This window comes from Carcharodon carcharias, chromosome 12, assembly GCF_017639515.1.
Source record: "Carcharodon carcharias isolate sCarCar2 chromosome 12, sCarCar2.pri, whole genome shotgun sequence".
In the NCBI taxonomy this organism is placed as follows: Eukaryota; Metazoa; Chordata; class Chondrichthyes; order Lamniformes; family Lamnidae; genus Carcharodon; species Carcharodon carcharias.
Window position 1 is genome coordinate 33,078,310 of NC_054478.1, and position 20,490 is coordinate 33,098,799.

The following is a 20,490-nucleotide window of genomic DNA, read 5'->3' on the forward strand; positions in this document are numbered from 1 at the left end:
AGTCCAACGTAAGCTTGAGGAGCAGCATCTCATCTTTTGATAAGGCATTTTACAGCCTTCTGGACTCAACATTAAGTTCAACAATTTCTGACCATGAACCTGTCCTCCATTGTGTATTTTTTTCCTCTAGTGCTAGTCTGTATCTTGTTCTCATGTTTTACTTTCAAACAGCATTGACCTTTATTCTGTTATTAACACTTTCTGCTATTTTGCTTTCAGATAGTGCTGACCTTTACTCTGCTATGAACACCTACTTTACCATTCCCACTTTTTTGTTCCATGATGTCTTTATAATTTAATCTCCCCCACCTTCGAACTTATCCCTGACTTTTCCTTTTTGCTCCACCTGACCTTGCCGCCCTTTTCAACAGCATAAAACCCATCACATTCCTGCTTTTCTTCCGTTCTGAAGAAAAGTCATATTAGATTTGAATCATTAACCCTGTTTCTCTCTCTACAGATGCTGATAGACCTCCTGAGTTTTTCAAGCACTTTTTGCTTTTATTTCAGGTCTCCAGCATCTGCAATATTTTTCTTTTATGATGATTTATCTGATGTGGCCTTAACTTCACTTTTCTGCCTGTCCCCATAGCCCTTGACTCCCTTGTCAATCAAAAACCTGTCTAACTCAGCTTTGAATATATTCAATGAGCCAGTCTCCACTCTTCATTGGGGAGAGAATTCCAAACACTAATGACCCTCTGAGAGAAGAAATTCATCTTTATCTCTATCTTAAATGGGAGAGGCCTTATTTTGAAACTGTGTCCCCTAGTTCTAGATTTCCCTATGAGGGGAAACATCCTCTCATTATCTACCCTGTCAAACACCCTCAGAATATTATATGTTTCAATAAGATTACCTCTCATTCTTCTAAATTCCAATGAGTACAGGCCCAACCTCCTCAACCTTTCCTCATAAGGCAATCTCTTTATCCCAGGAATCAGCCTGGCGATGCTTCTCTGAACTGCCTTCAATGCAAGGATGTCCCACCTTAAGTAAGGTGACCAAAACTGTACACTGTACTCTAGGTATGGTCTCACAGTTGTAGTAAGACTTCTGTACTTTTATATTCCAGCCCCTTTGCAATAAAGGCCAACATTCCATTTACCTTCTTAATTACTTGCTATACCTGCATGCTGACTTTTTGTGATTTATGTAAGTCCTTCTGTGCCTCAGCATTCTGCAGCATTTCTTTATATAAATAATATTCTGATTTTCTATTATTCCTGCCAAAATGGGCATTATACTTTGTCTACCAAATTTTTGCCAACTCGCTTAACCTACCTGTATCCCTTTGCAGACCCTTTATATCCTCCTCACAATTTGCTTTCCTACCCATCTTCATATCATCAGCAAATTTAGCTACAATACAGTTGTTCCCTTCATCCAAGTCATTAGTATAGATTGTAAATAGTTGAAGCCCCAACTCTGATCCCTGTGGCACTCCACTGGTTACATTTGCCAACCTGAAAATGACACATTTATCCTGACTCTCTGTTTCTTGTTAGTCAGTCCGCTATCCAAACTAACATATCACCCTCAACACTATATGCTGTTAGCTTGTTTAATAGACCATTCACTATGGCGGGCATCACAAGCAATCCTAACACTGTCCTTGAGATCTAGGAGGAACCAGGCTTGATTTTTCCCCCTCTATAGTGCATTTTCTGCACCTCTGTCTGAGATATGTTGATTGAGCACAGACCAAGCATCAGGCTTGAAACTTTCAAGGTCTGCATGACATAGCAGCAGTCCACATGGTTCTATGTGTTTTAATAATTTAGGTACAATCCCAGAGGCATAGTAATAATGTGCAACATGATTATTGACTCATATCTCTGAAGAACACTATTTGTCTGCTCTCTTCATTTACCTATTTATATCTGTACATTTCCAATGCTGACAGCCCCATTAACCTATCCAGAACACTAATAGAAAATGCTAATAATTTCTTCAGTAACATAGTCTCACATTTTTGTGTTTGGTTTTGTGATTTAGATAAACTACAAAGCTAAAGGGGAGAAGATCATCCACAAGTACACTTATCCTCCAGATCTGCCAGAATTTATTCAGGCCAGAGTCAATGCTATTAATGCCAGTGATGTAAGTATCCTTGAATAGATCTGTTCAAACACTTTAGCATCTTTTCTACCAGATGGAATTGAGCTCAGCCATAATCTAACTGAACGACAGAACAGACTCGTAGGGCTGAATGGCCCACTCCTTTTAACAGACAGTAAAATCACCGGCTGACAAGCACAGAAGCAGAAAATCCCAGCCTTCAATTCCAGATGGAATCAATCTCTGTTTCAGACGTTAAACTCAATGGTTTGCACCTGAATAACATTTAATTTTTTTTTCAGGAAACAAAAAACTGGCATCAGTAAAAGTAACCATGATACTGTCAGATGGTCTTAAGAGTCAACTTATTGATAAATGGCCTTTAGAAAAGGAAAACTTTCTGTCCTAACCTAGTCTGGCTTATAAATGACTCCAGTGTGGTTGACCCTGAATTGCCCTCTGATGTAGCCCACCAAGCTACTAGGTTGTATCAAAATCAGGGCAACTAGAGATGACCAGTAAATGTTGGCCTTACCAATGATGCCCACATCCCAGAGATGACTATTTAAAAAAAAAGCCTTGTTAATACCCGAAGCAATTCTGCCAGCAGATTATTGAAACTTTTTCCTTAGATGTAGTAGCAGTTAGTGTCAAATTCCAGATGTTCTTTTTCCCTTTAATACTTGAGGGATATCATAAAAAGGGCTGAGCACATTATGAGGGAAGTGGATGCTGGGGGTGGTAACCATAGGCAGCAATTTCCCATTTCCAAGGTACTGGAGGTTTGCATTGCTCTCTGCCTCTTCCCTGGTTATATAAGTCTCCTTTTCTGTCAGGTGTAACTGGGTCTTCAAGTGACATTTGAGAAAAGTGCAAAGCAACAAAGATATTCTTAAAGTTCAAAATGAACCCCTTTTACTGCTTGGTTGTAATCTCTACTGTATACTCATCTTCACCAATGATTCCGCAATTAGAAATATGTTTCAAAATTAGAATTCCCCCAAAATTGTGCAACCCGGAGGCAGTGGCTTTGGAAAATTCTGATAGAATCTAAGTGATAGATGCTCCATCAGTGCTTATGTCTTATAGTTACTGCATGTGGAAAATTACTAAATTGGGTAGTAATAGGAGGCAAGTCAGAAAGTATATTTTCACACAAAGGAGGGAAGAAATTTGGAATATTCTCTCTGTTGATTGTGGGCCAATTTCAAGTCTGAGAATGTTAGATTTTTGTTAGATTAGGAATTTGGAGCGGAAGTAGGGACATGGAGTTGAGCTACAGATCCACCATGAATTATCTGAACGATGGCATAGGCTTGAGGGGCTGAATGGCCTGTTCCTTTGTCCCTAGACCTCCGTGGGTCCTGCTCTTGACTTTGGCACTAATAACTACCTAAAAGTGACCAAGGAAGTTCTCTTCCTTGCCCATAGGAACCATCTGGCTTTCATTTAGCATCTCTCCATCAGCCCATCGGAAGCCAGAAATGCATCTATAAGACCATAAAATGTAGGAGCAGAAGTAGGACATTCGGCCCATCGAATCTGCTCTGCCATTCAATGAGATCATGGCTGATCTGATAATCCTCAACTCCACTTTCCTACCTTTTCCCCATAACCCTTGAATCCCTTACTGATTAAAAACCTGTCTATCTCAGCCTTGAATATACTTAACAACCTAGTTTCTACAGCCCTCGGAGGTAAAGAATTCCACAGATTAACTATCCTCTGAGAGAAGAAATTCATCCTCATCTCTGCTTTAAATGGGAAACCCCTTAGTCTGAGATTATGTCCTCTGGTCCTAGACTTTCCCATAGGGTGAAACAACCTCTCAGCATCTACCCTATCAAGCCCCCTAAGAATCTTAGATGTTTCAGTAAGGTCGCCTCTCATTCTTCTAAACTCCAATGAGTACAGGCCCAACCTACTCAACCTTAACTCATAAGAAAATACCTCCACACCCGGGATTATCCTAGTGAACCTTCTCTAGACAGCCTCCGATGCCAGTATATCTTTCCTTAGATAAGGGGACCAAAACTGTTCACAGTATTTTAAGTGTGGTCTAACTAGTGCCTTGTATAGTTTTAGCAAGACATCCCTATTTTTATACTCCATTCCCTTTGAAATAAAGGCCAACATTCCATTTTGCCTCCCCTATTACCTGTTGAACTTATATGCTAACTTTTTGGGATTCATGCATAAGGACTCCCAAATCCCTCTGTTCTGCAGCCTTCTGCATTCTTTCTCCATTTAAATCATATTCAGCTCCTCTATTCTTCCTGCCAAAGTGCATAACCTCACATTTTCCCACATTATATTCCATCTGCCACTTTTTTGCCCATTCACTCAACCTGTCTATATCCCTCTGTAGACTCCTTGTGTCATCCTCACCTTCCCACCTATTTTCGTATCATCCACAAATTTGGTGATAGTACATTCACTTCCCTCATCTAAGTCATCAATATATATTGTAAATATTTGAGGCCCCAGCACTGATTCCTGTGGCATTCCACAAGTTACAGGTTGTCATCCTGAAAATGGCCCCATTATCCCAGCTCTCTGTCTTCTATTAGTTAGACAATCCTCTATCCATGCTAATATACTACCTCCAACACATGGGCTCTTATATTATTAAGTAGCCTTACGTGCAGTACCTTATTGAACACCTTTTGGAAATCCAAATAATGCATTTACTGGTTCCCCTTTATCTATCCTACTAATTACCTCCTCAAAGAATTCTAATAAATTTGTCAGGCATGATTTCCCCTTCATGAAACCATGCTGACTCTGCTTGATTAGACTGTGTAATTCCAAATGCTCTGCTATTACATCCTTTATAATAGACTCAACATTTTCTCAATGACAATTCTCGAAATGGGGGAATGGCAGGCTAAGATCCATGCCAATGATTCTGTGTTACAGCTGATCAGTCACAACACCAGGACAAATGATTTGACATGATACGTTCAGCGACAAATCCCTCAATTTTCCAAATTTATCGCACGCAACAGTATTTTGTGCTTCCTGGAGGAAGTGACTTTGGCAATCTCTGAGTGGATCTAAGTGATAACCAATAGCCTGCTCTATCTGTCAGCAATGTGGCTGAATAAGACAGTTTCTCAATCAATGTGCACACTGCCCACCAAATAATATGCCAGCTCAGTTTCATGGATGTTTCATTTTCATATAATTTTGTGTAGTTCTGAATCTTGTCAACATGAATATTTTCCGAATGATTTAATTAAATATAATTTTCATTTGCAGAACTGCTACAAACAAGCCTGGAAAAAGGATTTAGCAAAGGGTTGTAATATTACTTTCGATGCTATTCCAATTATCGCTGCTAAATCTGCGCGGCATAATGCCAGTGATGTAAGTGTACAATATTCATACTTTTAATTGTACTTTATTATACTTCTTCCCCATTCCATGTTACTCATCTTTTTATTTTCTTTGTGCCATTTGGTTATGGATAAATTTGAGATAAGATAGCGATGAAGTTGATGTTATTGATCTTTGACAATGGGTATAGGACAATAGGACAAAAATATAAAATTCACAAGCCTTGTGCAAGGTTAGAGATTAGAATAATAGTCTCACTGAGCAGTGAATATGTGAAACAGATGCCCAGACAGAGCATTTGATCAATTTTCATTTAAAGCTTTATATATGAGACAGGTCTATAGGACCAATTCTTTATCAAGGACCTGAGCCCATGTCTGTTGAGAAGGGGGATTGAGGATTGTAACAATATTAATATCATTGTCTCATTGCTTTCCAGGTAAGTTAGGGAAGGATGTTAGTGGTGTATGAGGTAGGAGATCAACCAGTAGCTGTGGAAAGTAACTAATGATAGAGCTAATAAACATGAGCCCAGAATTTCCTTGGAGTTGCTTAAGCTTTGTAGTTGCAACTTTGCTGAAAAGGTGGTGAAACCTGAGGTAAAGGACATTTCTACTGCACTTCTGACAAAATTACAGGGCAGAGTTGGAGCAGTTTCCAAGGAAACCCTGGGCTTTTGTCTCTGAATGCAATGGGGTTGATGGACTGAGTAACCATTACTTACTCCATAATCTTCATATGTGCCATGCTCTCAATAAGAGGGCAAACATCCAGGTCTCTTCTAATGGAGACATCCAAGAGTGACCCAAAGCCATTTCACTCTCAAATTCCCCTTCCATACGAAGGGATAATTCTGTGATTCTGGAGGATCAGCAGGATGATTTTCCTCCGGAAAGTGTGAGTTGGTGAATTGGGGCACCATGTTGTAGGTGAATGATGTAGCATTCTGCCAGGGTAAATCACTCTTCTCATCACTCTCAACTCACACACTTACAAACCCATCTCACATCCACAGAGGCCTCACTCACTGCCAGTTCAAAGGGCATCACCATTCACTCTTTCACACCAGCTGCACATTCAGCGAATGGAACTCCTTGCTTTTGATATAGTTGACCGCATCATTTTCACTCTTGTGCACCTCAAGGAATACAGCTAATTGACCAGGCTCCATGATCCTGAAGGTCTCCTCCTGTAGAATGAAAGAGAGAGACACGTGGGTTACCTTGGGTGTACTAAGAACCTCTCTTGGTTACGTCTGAAGGCCCCTTAATGCATCCTGGAGGGTGCTGGCCACCACTTGGATGGCCAGAGATTAGTGCGCTGCGTGGCTGCCTGAAACCCCACCTCCACCCCACTCCACCTGACTGACTGGCGGCAGTTTTGCCCATTGGACTGCATGCTGTGCTCTCAGCTCAGGCGCAGGCATTCTCCTAACCCGCGCTGCAAGGCTGCACTGTTAGCTTGAACCATGGGGGACACTGGTCCAAACCGGGATGCTGACATTGCAAGGGGCTGTGAGCCGCCAGCGCTGCTCCATGGCCAGCTTTAGCCAGGAGATTGTACAACATACCCAGTCATCCCAATTGTTCTGCAGCCCATTAAAATGCTCATCAGTTTGTGGTCTGTGCCCGAGGGGATGAAAAGTTTTGGAGCATTTGGTGGCACTTTGTCTCTGCGTTGCTTGAGTGGGCAGAGAAGCTAGAGGCCCGGCTCCAATCATATCAATGTGGCTGTGCCTGAACTGGCTCAGCTGCAGAGGAATGGTCACTTTATACAAGGTTTCCCTAATGTGAGGCCGCTTCCCTCGCCCACCAAACCCCCACCCCGCACGTGCTTGTGCTGTACCTTTAACCACAGGGCAGCCTTTGCCCCCTCCCCCCCAAAGTCGCCTCAACTGCAGGGCAGCCTTTGTGTGCTCACCCGCCTCAACCTTGAAGTCCAATAGACGTTCTTTGCGAGCGCTCCGCAACATTACTGTGCGCTCACCTCCGAGTTCCCCTTAAAGCACAGCCTGCTAAGTGCACACCTTTTATATGCTGTTGTGAACCATGTTGGCATGCACGCAGATGTGAATGGATGATCCAGCAGTGGGGCCATGAGTCTGGCGGGCAAGCCTTATAACGACATGCTGATGTATTACAATGTGAGGTTCCCGAATTCCGATGGTGGGCAACGGGACCCACTATTGACGGGCTGAGTGGACGATCGCAAACTGGTTTCACAACGTCGTGAAACTGATTTTTGGCCTTCTGCCATATTGTCTGCTCATGCCACTGAACATGCCCAACGCCAGCGGGCACGGACGATTCCACCCTAAGCCCTTGGCGTTCAGGACCAGGTGATTGTGGGGGTCTCGGAGTGGGGGAGTGGAGGTGAGGCTTGGTGGATGGGGGCACCCACATTAGGGGGGAACCTTGTAAGGGCGGGAAGCCTGATGTTGAAAGGAGATGCCCCATCCCAGCACCCTCCCCCCCCCCCCCCCCCCCCCCCCTTCTTGAGAGAGGCCTGAGCAGGGTCACTTTTCAGGCTCCCCCCCCATCCCCGTCCCTGAACTTGTCCTGCCGGCCTGAAAATTGAGGCTAGGCAGGAAATGGCCCTGAGTAGTCATTAATTGTCCACTTAAGGGCCTCAACTGGGGCATGAATGGGCTTGATTGTGCTGCATGGATATATTTTGTAGCATTTTTGTCATGTCCTTTAGCCTGTGGAGGTCTGCAGCTCCCTGGGGTCTGCTGTCTGCCTTCAGAGAGCTCTCTCGCAGGCGCTCACCCACACCCTCGGTTACATCGACGCCCACCCTCTTCCTGCCCCCAGCCCGGCAGCGCTGAGCAGCTCACGGCGCGTTTCATGCTGGCTGGAAGTTAATTGGGCAACCAGCATGAAATCGTGGTTGGGGGCCGATCGCAGCCGATAGCCCATTTTCCGTCTGCTTCCGAGCCCACCGATTGCGCGTGCCTGAGGACCGAAAAATCCAGGCCCTGGTTCTTAATACTTTTATCTTTGTGTGTACTTATTTTCTAATGACGGGGTTGTTCAGTCGCTGAGATGAGTGTTTGTATTTTAACATCTTCTGCAGTAATTTGAACAATTATTTTACAGGTGAAATACAAGAAAGCCTATGAACAAGCGAAGGGCAAACATGTTGGTTTCCAGAGCCTCCAAGATGATCCTAAGCTGGTCCATTCCATGCGTATAGCCAAGCTTCAGTCTGACCGTGAATACAAAAAAGACTATGAGAAAAGCAAGACCAAATATCACACACCGCTGGATATGTTCAACATTACTGCTGCCAGGAATTCTCAGGAAGCGGTCAGCAACACCAACTACAGGCATCCAATCCACCACTACACGTATTTGCCAGATGCAATGAGCTTGGAGCTGTCCAAGAACATGATGAACATACAGAGTGACGTAAGCCACAATGTTAATTCTTGCTTTCTCTCTGTGTTGAGCACAACAGGCTTTAATCTCCGAGCAGAATGGCCATTCAGCACTTCAGCTTGGCTCACTGTGTGTGCCTGTATACGTAGAGAGGGATGCGGATCAAATAAGCAGAGAATTTGTAAACCGTAGCTTCTGAAATTGCTTTAAATGAAGTTGTAAGGCTACGAAAGTTACTCATCTTTCTTTGCTTAAAGTCAGAGAGTCAAATCTTAATAAGAGAAATGTTTAGAGATAGATAAATTAGCTCTTGGTATTTTCCAGCATTCAGAATGGCTCTGAACTAGGCCTTAACCAAGATGCAGAGCAAGATTAATCAACAACACAACTTTCATTTATATATCACCTTTAACATAGTAAAGCATCCCAAAGCATTTTACAGAAGCATTAAAAGACGAGATTTGACACTGAGCCACATAGAGGTTTTAGGACAGTAATTAAAAGCATAACCAAAGGGATAGTATATAAGGACCACAAACTATCTTAAAATACTTAAAAGAAGAAAGGGAGGTGGACAGTTAGGGAAGTTTCAGAGACAATTCCATAGCTTAGGGCCTATAGCCATCTTAAGGCATGGCAGTCAATGGTAAGATAAAGGAAATCAGGATGCACAGTGCCAGAACTGGAGAAAGATAGCACTCTTGGAGGGTTGTAGAGCTGCAGGAGGTTACAGAGGTAAGTAGCAAAGACATTAACAAACATAAATTACAGTGGAACAAAGGGTCAAGTCAGCTCCGGGGAATCCAGGAGAAGCAAGAAGTGCAGTAAGTACATGCAGCAGCCAATGAGGAAGAAAGTCTGTCTGTCCAGCAGGGATGAACTTGAAATCAACGCTGGTGAAGCATAAAATCATTTAAATTATCTCTGTCATTAAATGAAAGACCATCGTAACTCTCTCATATCTGTGTTGGTGAATGCATGAAACACTCTAACTCAATGTTTCTTAAAAATTGAACAATTGCTTACTTGCTCACTTTATAGCTTGTTAACTTCTACATGCATTCGATCCCAAAAGCCTGTTTCCTGAGGTGAGTTAATTACATCGGGGGAAATTCGGAAAGACAGTATTACATGGACACATGGAGGGTCTTGCTGGATAGGAGCATATGTGGGACACAGTGGCAAATGGAATTCAATTGGCAAGATTGTGAGATCATGCATTAGAGGAAGACAAACAAGGCAAGAGAATAGACAAGAAATGGTAGGATTTTGAGAAGTTTAGAGGACAGAGGTACCTTGGAGTTTATGTCTACAGGTCCCTGAAAGAGGCACATCAGGTAGATAAGGTGGTCAAGGAAGCATACAGGATATTTTTTTTTAATCAGTCAAGGCTTAGAGTATAAAAGAGGTTATGATAGAACTGTATGAAACACTAGTTAGACCATAGTTAGAGTACTATGCAGCGTTCTGGTCACCGCTTTACATGAAGTATGTGATTACATTCGAGAGACTACAATAAGGATTATGAGGATGTTGTCAGGAATGGAGAATTTTAGCGATGAGGAAAGATTGGATGGGCTGGGGTTATTTCCTTTGCACAAAGAAGGCTGAGGGAGATTTAATCGGACTGTATAAAATTATGAGGGGCCTAGATAGAGTTGATAGGAATTACCTATTTGCATTAACAGAGAGGTCAATAACCAGGGTGCAAAGATTTAAAGTAATTGGTTAAAGGGTTTGAGAGGAGATGAGGAGCAATCTTTTCATTCAGACTGAGGTGTGGATCTGGAACCTGCTGCCTGAAAGGGTGGCAGAGGCAGAACCCTCACTGCATTTAAATAATACTTAGATTTAATTTCAGGTGTTGTAATCTACAGGGCTATGGACTAAGAGCAGGAAGGTGGGATCAAACTGGATAGCTCTTTCTTGGCCAGCACAGGCATGATGGGCTGAATGGCCTCCTTCTGCACTGTAAATCGTTTTATGTTCCTATATGTTCACTATAAGCTTAGGCCAATTCTGTAACCCAAAGTTCTGCCTGTTGAAAGTCCATGCTCCATAAGATTATGAAATCTTAGAGTTCATAAGTTTTACTGTACACTTCTGTGAAAAATTCCAGAACATTTTTAAAGTGGTATTTATCAATATTATTAGGAAAATTATCACCTATATCAGAATCTCCTGTCACTTGAATAACATGCTTACTGTTCATTTGGAAGCAGTTATGGCAAGATTACTATTCTACATTTACAATGATTTTTTTTTTCTTTAAAGAATCTGTACAAATCTGATTACAACAACTGGTTCAAAGGCATTGGCTGGAGTCCACTTGGTTCGATAGATTTGGAGACAGTGAAGAAAGCTGGACAGGCACTTGATGAGCACAGTTATAGACAGCCACCAGGCAAACTCAAGTTTACCAGCGTGCCTGACTCAGTTGAAATGGTGCTGGCTAAAGCCAATGCACTACACCTTAATGACGTAAGTGGTCCTTCACTGAATATCAATGTTGATATTACGCTTCACATTTTCCTAGTGCCCTTCAATGGGTTTGTGCCCCTGTTCATAATGCTTCAGCGATGGATGATTTGGGAGTTCCTGCCCATTTCCTTTGATGTCAGTACCACTCTATGTTCAATGAGAAGTAGGTTTAATTTGGGCAAGGAAAGCTTTTGTCAGTTTCAACCTCTAATCCTCCATAATATGTTGCGTTTCTGCGATGCATCTTACCCAAGGGAGCTGCCAAAACCTGAAAGAATCAATTGGTGAGTTGGAATATCAGCATGTGCTAGGCCATGAATCAGCATGTAAGACCAGTATTTTGCACTTCACAAACCCATTGAAGGGCACTAGGAAAATATGAAGTGGAATATAGGAGTGATGCTACACATGACACTGAATGGATTTTCTGCTAGTTACCGCTGGCTAATAGTTGCCTGTATTTTGTCTCACATGAAGTCCCACATAGACCTTTAGTGGAAGAGACTTCAGGCATCTTGAACCCACTCTTTGGAGCTTCCTTCTTGAACACCGCTGCCTTATTATGTCAGAACCCACTTTCAAAACTCTCCTCAAGATCTGTCACATTTGATGACGATCTGGATGATTTCCCTGTCTCCATTTAACACTGAATCCTTATGACATTTACCACATGAAACATACAGTACATGTGCAAGTTGTTGTTCTTGTTCTGACTTGGTTTTATTTTACAGAAACTATACAGATCTGGAGGGGAGAAGATCAAGCACAAGTACACCTTGCCATTCGATGTTCCACAATTTATTCAAGCTAGATGGAATGCCTTCAACTTCAGTGATGTAAGGATCATATCCCTAGGCATTTGCTGACTTGAGTAACTCCTCTAGTGTGTTATAGAATGTTCCATATTAACCTTTTGAGGACTAGGACAGCATTGCTGAATCAGGATCAAGTGTTCATTGTCCTTTTACAGGACAATCCCTGTTCCACCTTAGTTTCTGCAGCACAATGCTGTTGGGGAATAAGCACCTTAGTAGATGCTTTATCAGACACAGTCTGAACATTTGCAAACCTGTTCTTACATTATTTTTAAGTTTCTCTTATATTAAGTCTTTTTTTAAGTACAGAAATCTAACAACAAATGGAATTTTGTTATCAGCAACGGTAGACCTCACTGAGATAATTTCAGCATTTGAAACTCAGCCAAGCAATCATAATGAATAGCCCTTAGGAAAATGTCAACAAATAACCCTATTGAAAATGCTCGATAGATGCAACTTCAGCTGGCCTGTTAATTAAAGCAGTCCAGCAGAAGTTTTTTTTAAATAATAATAAAAAAGCAAAATACTGCAGTAGCTAGAAAATTGAAATAAGATCAAAATATGCTGGAGAAACACAGCCGGTCAGGCATCATCTGTAGAAAGGAACAGAGTTAACATTTCAGGTTAATGACCTTTCATCAGAACCATGTTCAAAAATCTGGCCCTAAGTGTTCAACCACGGCTGCATCAACCAGTCTAGTATCTGGTTATAGGACATAATTGGTAGAGTTCTAAGATTTGGGTTCTTTCCCACCACCTTAGCTGGCTTAGCTGGAGAAGGTTGTACAGCACAAGTGGGGATAACTAAAGAAATGGCAAACCAAAACGAGTTAGTAATAGAGCATTCAAAATCTATGCTTGAAATCATACTTCATTCATATTACTTCTACAGTTATTTACGGTGGGTGGAAGTTGCCAATATTTAAGTCTTCAATAAATAGTGTATTTTAATTAGAGATTCTCTAATCTTTTACAGAATTGCTATAAAGATGACTGGAAGAAATCACTCGCTAAAGGATATCACCTTAAGGCTGATGCCATCCCTATCATTGCAGCCAAAGCATCAAGACGTATTGCTAGTGATGTAAGTTCCCAAAAACATTCGGTGAAGCATGGCTTTTGACATAAATGAAAATTCAATAAATGCTCACAGATCTGTGATCCTTTCCTTAATGTCCAAAGAAGTGTTTGTCATGGTGGAGAGGCAGATGTGTCTGAAAAACATGAAATAAGAACAAAAGCAAGTTAAGGTTCTGCAGGTGGATGTGCTGTATGTGAGTCAGAACACAAAAATTAAAATGACAGATTGCTTGGACAGATTTCCGATGAACAAGCCAGCGGAGGGAAAGTGGAAGGAGTAATTGGCACTCAGAACTATAGAATAATGGTGGAATTTTATTTTTTTAACAAACATATCAGGAAAAGAGAATTGTTAATAGCAAGATGGAACCTCTGAGAGGAGAGATTGCCAAGTTGTACATGATGATCAAATAATGGAAGAGACATTTAGTGAATGCTTTCTAACAGTCTTGATCGGGGAGTGTGAAACTTCCAGTGGTTGTGAGCTAGATGAGTGATACTTTGGAGACAAAGAAAATTTTAGTTAAATTAATCAGCTACAAAGGCTTGACAGATGAAGGTGAGGAAAGAAATTGCAAAGAGCCTAGGTATTTTGAAGCTGTGGAGGACTGGAGAAATGCCGATCTAAGTATTGATGATGGAGCAGATATTTGATCAGAAGTTCATCTTGTGGGGGGGAGTCAAGGACGATACCAAAGTTGCCAATTGTTGGGTTCAGCCTCATAAAGTTGCAAGGGAGAGGGTTGGATTTGGTAACTAGAGAATGGAGTTTGGGGTGGAGAACAAAAGTAATGGTTTCCTCCTCAATAATTAGCTGGGGGAAATTTTAACTCATCCTGTAATGGATGTTGGACAAGCACTGTGACGAACTACAGACAGTGCATAGGTCGAGAAAGTTGGTGTTGAGGTAGTGCTAGATGTTGTCAACACACATGTGGAACCTGATGTTGAATTTCCAGTAATGCTGTTGAAGGTCAGCATGAACATTAGAAATAGGAGAGAACCCAGGTTATATTCTTAATAACTCTAGAGGTATCAGTGTTGGAGCTCGAAGAGAAACCATTGCAGATGATTCCTTGGCTATGACTGATTAAACAAAAATGGAATAAAAACAGAAAATGCTGGAAAAACTCAGCAGCCTGGCAGCAGCTGTGGAGGGAGAAACAGAGTTAATGTTTTGAGTCCGTATGACTCTTCCACATTTCCAGCATTCATAGTATTTTTCTTTTAAACAGAAATGGAATCAGACAAGGGTAGTCCTACCCACTTGGATGTTGGATGAGAGGCATTGGAGAAAGATAGTGTGGTCAACTGTGCCATAGGTTGCAGATAGGCCAAGAAGGATCAGGATGGACAATTTACCACAGTCACAGACACATAGGGTGTCATTCGTGTCTTTGTGGTACAGGTGGAAACCTGATCAGAAGGATTCAAAAATGAGTTTCAGGACAGATGGGCGTGGATTTGTGAAGCGATAACATTTTCAAGGACAATGGGGAGGAAAGTGAGATTGGAGATGAGTTGGTAGATCACAAGGATGGAGAGGTCATGAGTATATTTTTTGATAAAAGAGAAATGAAACAGCAAGTTTAAAGGCAGGGAGACAACGTCTGAGGAGAGGGAACAATTAACAGTGTTAGCTACCACTGGAGCTAGGAAGGGAAGTTGGATGACCTGCAGTTTGGTGGGAAATGTTGTGGTGAATGGAGGCCCAAACGCTAGACAGTTGGGAATTCAAAAGTGAAGTTAAACCTGACATGGGGGAGAATTCTTTCCATTGGTGGACACAGAAGGAAATACAATTTAGACAAGAAAGGAGTAGTTGGATGGAGAGTGATGCAGGGAAGTGATAAGTGATGGCTTTTATCTGTGGTTGAAACCAAGGACTCAGTGAAGCCATGTGCAATGGCAAGCTCGAAAGTGTGACAATGAATAAATGTATAGGGGTTTATATGAGGGAGGGAAAGATTAAAGCAGTATGGGATAGCAATTGTCTCAGAGAAGAGAGAGAGCACTTTGGGTGGAAATGCTGGTTGAAATCCCCAAGGTTGAGAAGTTTTGAGTAAGGAAAGCAGTGAAGATATCGCAGTGAGAAATTTGGCATGGCACTTGGGTGGGCAATAGAAAATGAGGATTTTAAATGAGAAATGAAAGGGGTGGAACAAAGGAGGAGAAGGTGACAAGGAGTGAAGGGACAGACTGAGGTATGATTTATTGATAAGACCCACACTCCCACCATGGTGATTTGGGTTGGGCAAGTGGTGGAAGGTACAAGCCAGGAGGGGAGGCTTCATTAGGCCTGAAGGTAACATCACCATGTTTCCATGTTTCCAATAAGGTCAGGATGTCAATGCATTCACACAGAATAAGCTCAAGGATGGCAAGTATCTAGTTCATGGTTCTGGGTGGCGATGTGGAGAGAGGTGGTGAGAGCTGATCCACTGGCAGAGCCCACAGAGTGAGCATTGGGAGGAGTGAGTGGCACAGGAAGGAAATTGGTAAAGTTAGCTGTCAGCAGGTGTGGGAGGGTGTAAGGTCAACAAAAGAGCAGGACTGGACAGTTGAGTTTGTGGCCCATTAGAAGGCAACAACGAGCACCTTGATGGGTCAGTTGGAGGATAACAAGGTATACACAGAGGGAAGATAAAGACTTTTCAAAGGGGAAATACAGCCTGGGTCAGTAGGAGGAGGGTAGGAATGAGTGTTCACTTTCTTCTTGCCAAATTGGAGCCTTAGACACCTGGTTAGTATCTGGAAATATGCATGTAACTTCCAAATTCTCGATCTTCATTCATGTATTGCTCGATATGGAAATGGGATTGTATTTTTGGATAACACATGTGGAAGGATTTACTATCCCTTGCAATGAGGCCCTTTATCTTGACAATCACAATAACAAACCCCAGCCACTCCCACCATCTCCTCAAAAGATCAACTGACTTTTCAGCCAATCACTTCCCTATATCACTCTTCATCCATATACCCCCTTTTTCCTCTAAACCTCACTTTCTTCTGAGTCCACCCCTGGAAAAAATTCTCCCTCATGTCACTTAGAACTTCAATTTTGAAATCCCAAACTATACAGCCTTTGGTCCTCCATTCACCGCAAGTACAAGGTGTGAGTGTGTATCAAATCAAAATGTAAATGTATGCTAATATATGGATTATTAATGTAACAGATTTCTATAAGGAAACTCTAGTGACTGAACCTTAAAGCTCAAAACCTATGTCTCTAAACCCATTCTTATTGGTTCCAGTACAAATACAAAGAGGCCCACGAGAAGGAGAAGGGGAAACTCGTTGGTTTCCGCAGCCTGCAAGATGACCCTAAGCTGGTCCATTCCATGCACCTAGCCAAGATTCAGTCTGACCGTGAATACAAGAAAGACTATGAGAAGAGCAAGACCAAATATCACTCACCGTTAGACATGTTCCATATTAGCGCTGCCAAGAAGGCTCAGGAAGTGGCCAGCAACAGTAACTATCGGCAAATGATCCACAGCTACACCTATCTTCCAGATGCCATGAATGTGGAGCTGTCCAAGAACATGATGAACATACAGAGTGATGTAAGTCACCACATTAAATGAGAAATAAGATTTGCTTTCCCTCATTCATGAGCACTTCCACTTCCAGCCTGAACAGCTGGTCTCCAGTACTTTGGCTTGTTTCAGTCATATCTCTGGGCAGACGGTCTTATGTGCAAAGCCCATGCCAAAAGCTTGAGCTCATAACCTGACCTGTCATTCCATTGCAACACTAAGCCTTTATTGTCAGGACTCTTCCCCTTGAAATGAAATTTCAAAACAACATCTGCTTGCTTGGGGATTTAGATGGATATTAAAGATTGAATGACACAATTTGAAAAAGAGCAAGGAATTAATTATACATGAGTCAATGGTTTTGGAAGCAAGTATTGGATCAACAATGGAAATCATTGGCTAAGTTTTACCAGGCCTTTACAGATGGATTGTGGGGTAGAAAGGCTGGCAAAATGGCATGGGAAGATCTTGGCGGTGTGCCAGCCATGGGAAATATAGTGGAGGAGCAGCTCGCCTGGAGCTCAATTGAGCTACTTTAAATGAAATCTGGTGGCCTCCCAATGGGCTCTGGATGAAGGTAGGGGCTCCATTTTGGGTGCTCTTTAGTCCATGGAGGGCGGTCTCCAGCTGCTCCCATGGTAACGGCATGACCTGTCTATCAAGATCACCCTGCCACCCCAATTGAATGGCTGATCTGTATCTCAAATGCATTAACCTGCCTTAGCTCTATATCCCCAGATACCCTTAACAGCATATTGACCTCAGTCTTCAAAGCTCCAAGTATTCCAGCCTTCACAGCTTTTTAGAACATAACACTTTGCTGTACATGCATCTTGTCCTATTTGATACTGTAAAATGTGCTCAATTATTTCTGCAAATCTTCATTTTTTCCAGAACCTGTATAAACAGGACTACAATTGCTGGCAAAAGGGCATGGGCTGGATCCCTATTGGCTCTCTAGAGGTGGAGCTGGCCAAGAAAGCAGGAGAAGTCCTGAGTGAACATAAATACCGTCAGCATCCAGACACGCTCAAGTTTACCAGCATCCCTGACTCCATTAATATGGTCCTTGCCACAAGTAACACAAAGCAGCTCAGTGATGTAAGTGCTTTTGTCTTACATTCAGTTCTGTGGACTCTACTCGTGTGTTTCTGATGACACAGTGCAAAAAAAGTTATGATGTTGAAATACAAGTGTAGTTTTTCAACTTTGCATGCTTGGGGCTTGAGAACCATTACACCATATGAAGTTAGCTTGCCCTTGAATTTACTGTCCTGGGCCATTAGCATGGTCAGGATGCATTCCAGGTTCAAACCTCACCCTGGCTGGACCTAGAGCCAGAAAAAGGGCAGGAAACAAGAGTATCTTCACACTCCAGAGAGGCCTACATTATGTTCCTGGCTAACAGCCGAACGACCATTTGGAGGTTTGGGGATGGGGTGGTGAAGGGAAAGGGTGGGGTTGGTGGTGGGTGGTTGGTGTGAGTGCCCCAAATATGGTGATATACCTGACGCTGTCAATCCATCCTGGGGCTATCTCCAACAACCTCCAGTGTATGAGAGCCCCAGTCAAAACTCATTGGCAGGTTTCTTCAGGCCCCTCACCAATAGGATACCCAACAGGCAGGTGATGAAGAGAGTGAGAAGGTATGAGAATCTCACCTCAGTTGAATGATTATGCTGGCCTCTTCTACTCCAAGCACACACCCAATGCAGTCTATTTGGGGAATCCCAGGTTAACATAGTAACGGCAGGGATCTGATGTCATGGGTCTGCATTTTTATTTCTTTTTTGCTCCACCAGGGAACTCAGTGTTTCCCATGTCCTGTAGAGACAGAAATCTTCACTATATTCATAGATGACTATAGGAGAAATTTAAGGAAGGAAAAGCAATTGCAAATGAAGATCTATGTTTTGATAACACATTTATTAGGCATTATAATAAATTGATGGATGACTTTCTGTTTCAAACCCTTATACTGAGTTTGTACTGCAGCAAATTTATGAAAAATGGTAAGGTGGATAAATAAAAATTCATTTTGTCATCTTCCAAGATTTTATCAATTTGTGATAAACACTTAAGAAAAAAGCAAAATACTGCAGATGCTGGAAATCTGAAATAAAAACAAAAAACCCTGGAAAAACTCAGCAGGTCTGACAGCATCTGTGGACAGCATTTTCCACAGATGCTGTCAGACCTGCTGAGTTTTTCCAGCATTTTTTACTTTTGTGTGTGATGAACACTGATTGGCACCCTGATTCTCCAGTAAAAGTTATCAGACAATGTGGTTGTTGACCAATAATGAACACAAAGCATGTATTTATTTTAATCATGAGGGAAAATTGTCAATCGAGGGAATCCCAACTTACTTGTGGGTCCTTCGATTTATTACAGATATCCAGGCTCTTCAGAAACAATTGTTTTAGTTCAGCACTGTGAATCTGTTAGCTTTGATTCAAATACTAATGATTTTCCCACTTTGCTTTTAGCTGAGCTACAAAAAGTCCGGTGAAGAGGTGAAACACAAGTATACCATTGCCCCTGATTATCCGCCATTTCTACAGGCTAAGATCAATGCTCAAAATTTAAGTGAGGTAAGTACCCAGAGAAGTAAAGATTTTACGTAGCAAGGATGACACTGAATAAGGATAATATTGAACCAGGGTAACATCATCTGGTAACTGCTGCTGATTATATGTATGAAAGAAAACTGAATAAATATGCATCATGAAGTGAAAAACGAGATTGGTACCCAGCAGTGGAAGAGCAAAGTTTGTGGTAGATTTCCTCTGAAATATGCTCTTTCTGCAACTCCTAGGTATCCATTAATCTCTAAGTATTCTTGCCCATTTTCTATATCTATCAAAATAGCCCAAATGATAGAAATAGTCTAATTTTCCTTTGGAAAAGAAAGCTCATTACATGTTGGCAATGCAACTAAATGAGCAGGTCCACAATGGGGGTGTTAATAATGAAAGTGTCAGTATTAGAATTTATTTTACCCAGAAGTTAACTTGTTAACTATAATAAAACTGTTGGGATTTTCATGAATAAAAGCATTGTAACAAATGCCAATGGCTATCCAAACTTTTTAAATTTGAGAATAAACATACACCCTCTGACAGGCAGAGGAAGACCCTGTCAGTTCATCAGGCAGAGATCATTGGGATAGATTTTATCTTCGCTGCTTCGCCAGTAATATAGTAAAATGCATGTCCACCATTATAGAAACCACCTGATCTTCACTCCATTGGAATCGATTGAATGTAAATCAGGAAGGGTCTATAACAGGTGGGCAATCCATTCTGTTGGATTACTACACAAGTGGTGAATTGAAAATCTACCCAATTAGATCCTTTAAGGGAAATGTGGATAAATATTAGAAAACAGAAAAGAAACAACAAACAATTATCCAGTGCTTTCGCGATCTTAGGACGTTCTAAAGCACTTAATTAAATTGCTTTGTCAATTAAGTAGTTTTGAAGGAAGAGAGGTTCATAGAGGGCAAAACAATAAGATAAGTTTAGGATTGCTTGAGCAATGTGTCAGCACATACATGATGGACCAATGGCTGTAAACCTCTATGGTTCTATCTAGAAAAATTTCTAAAGGCCTTACATCACTGATGGGGCCTTGTACGCAGCTGGCAACTTATCAGAAAATGGCATGCAAAACTGGCCAGAATTTTCCCATTGGCGATTTGGGGGTGGGGCCCGCTCGCCGACGGGCAAATGACACGGAGTGACGTTGGGAGGAACCCCCGATGTCATCCCGGTCCCTTTAAATTTT

General features: G+C 41.9%; 1 protein-coding gene across 42 annotated transcripts in view; it reads left to right on the forward strand.

Moving 5' to 3' along the window:
* The window catches only part of neb (nebulin), a 284,616-nt gene that overhangs the window by 52,427 nt on the left and 211,699 nt on the right, over positions 1 to 20,490 (forward strand). For all 42 annotated transcript variants that reach the window (XM_041201321.1, XM_041201334.1, XM_041201338.1 and 39 more), the window contains 9 exons: positions 1,999 to 2,103; positions 5,323 to 5,430; positions 8,499 to 8,810; positions 11,055 to 11,261; positions 11,993 to 12,097; positions 13,056 to 13,163; positions 16,417 to 16,728; positions 17,596 to 17,802; positions 19,191 to 19,295. In XM_041201321.1, the coding sequence (XP_041057255.1) occupies positions 1,999 to 2,103; positions 5,323 to 5,430; positions 8,499 to 8,810; positions 11,055 to 11,261; positions 11,993 to 12,097; positions 13,056 to 13,163; positions 16,417 to 16,728; positions 17,596 to 17,802; positions 19,191 to 19,295 (1,569 nt within the window). The remainder of the gene's footprint in view (positions 1 to 1,998; positions 2,104 to 5,322; positions 5,431 to 8,498; positions 8,811 to 11,054; positions 11,262 to 11,992; positions 12,098 to 13,055; positions 13,164 to 16,416; positions 16,729 to 17,595; positions 17,803 to 19,190; positions 19,296 to 20,490) is intronic.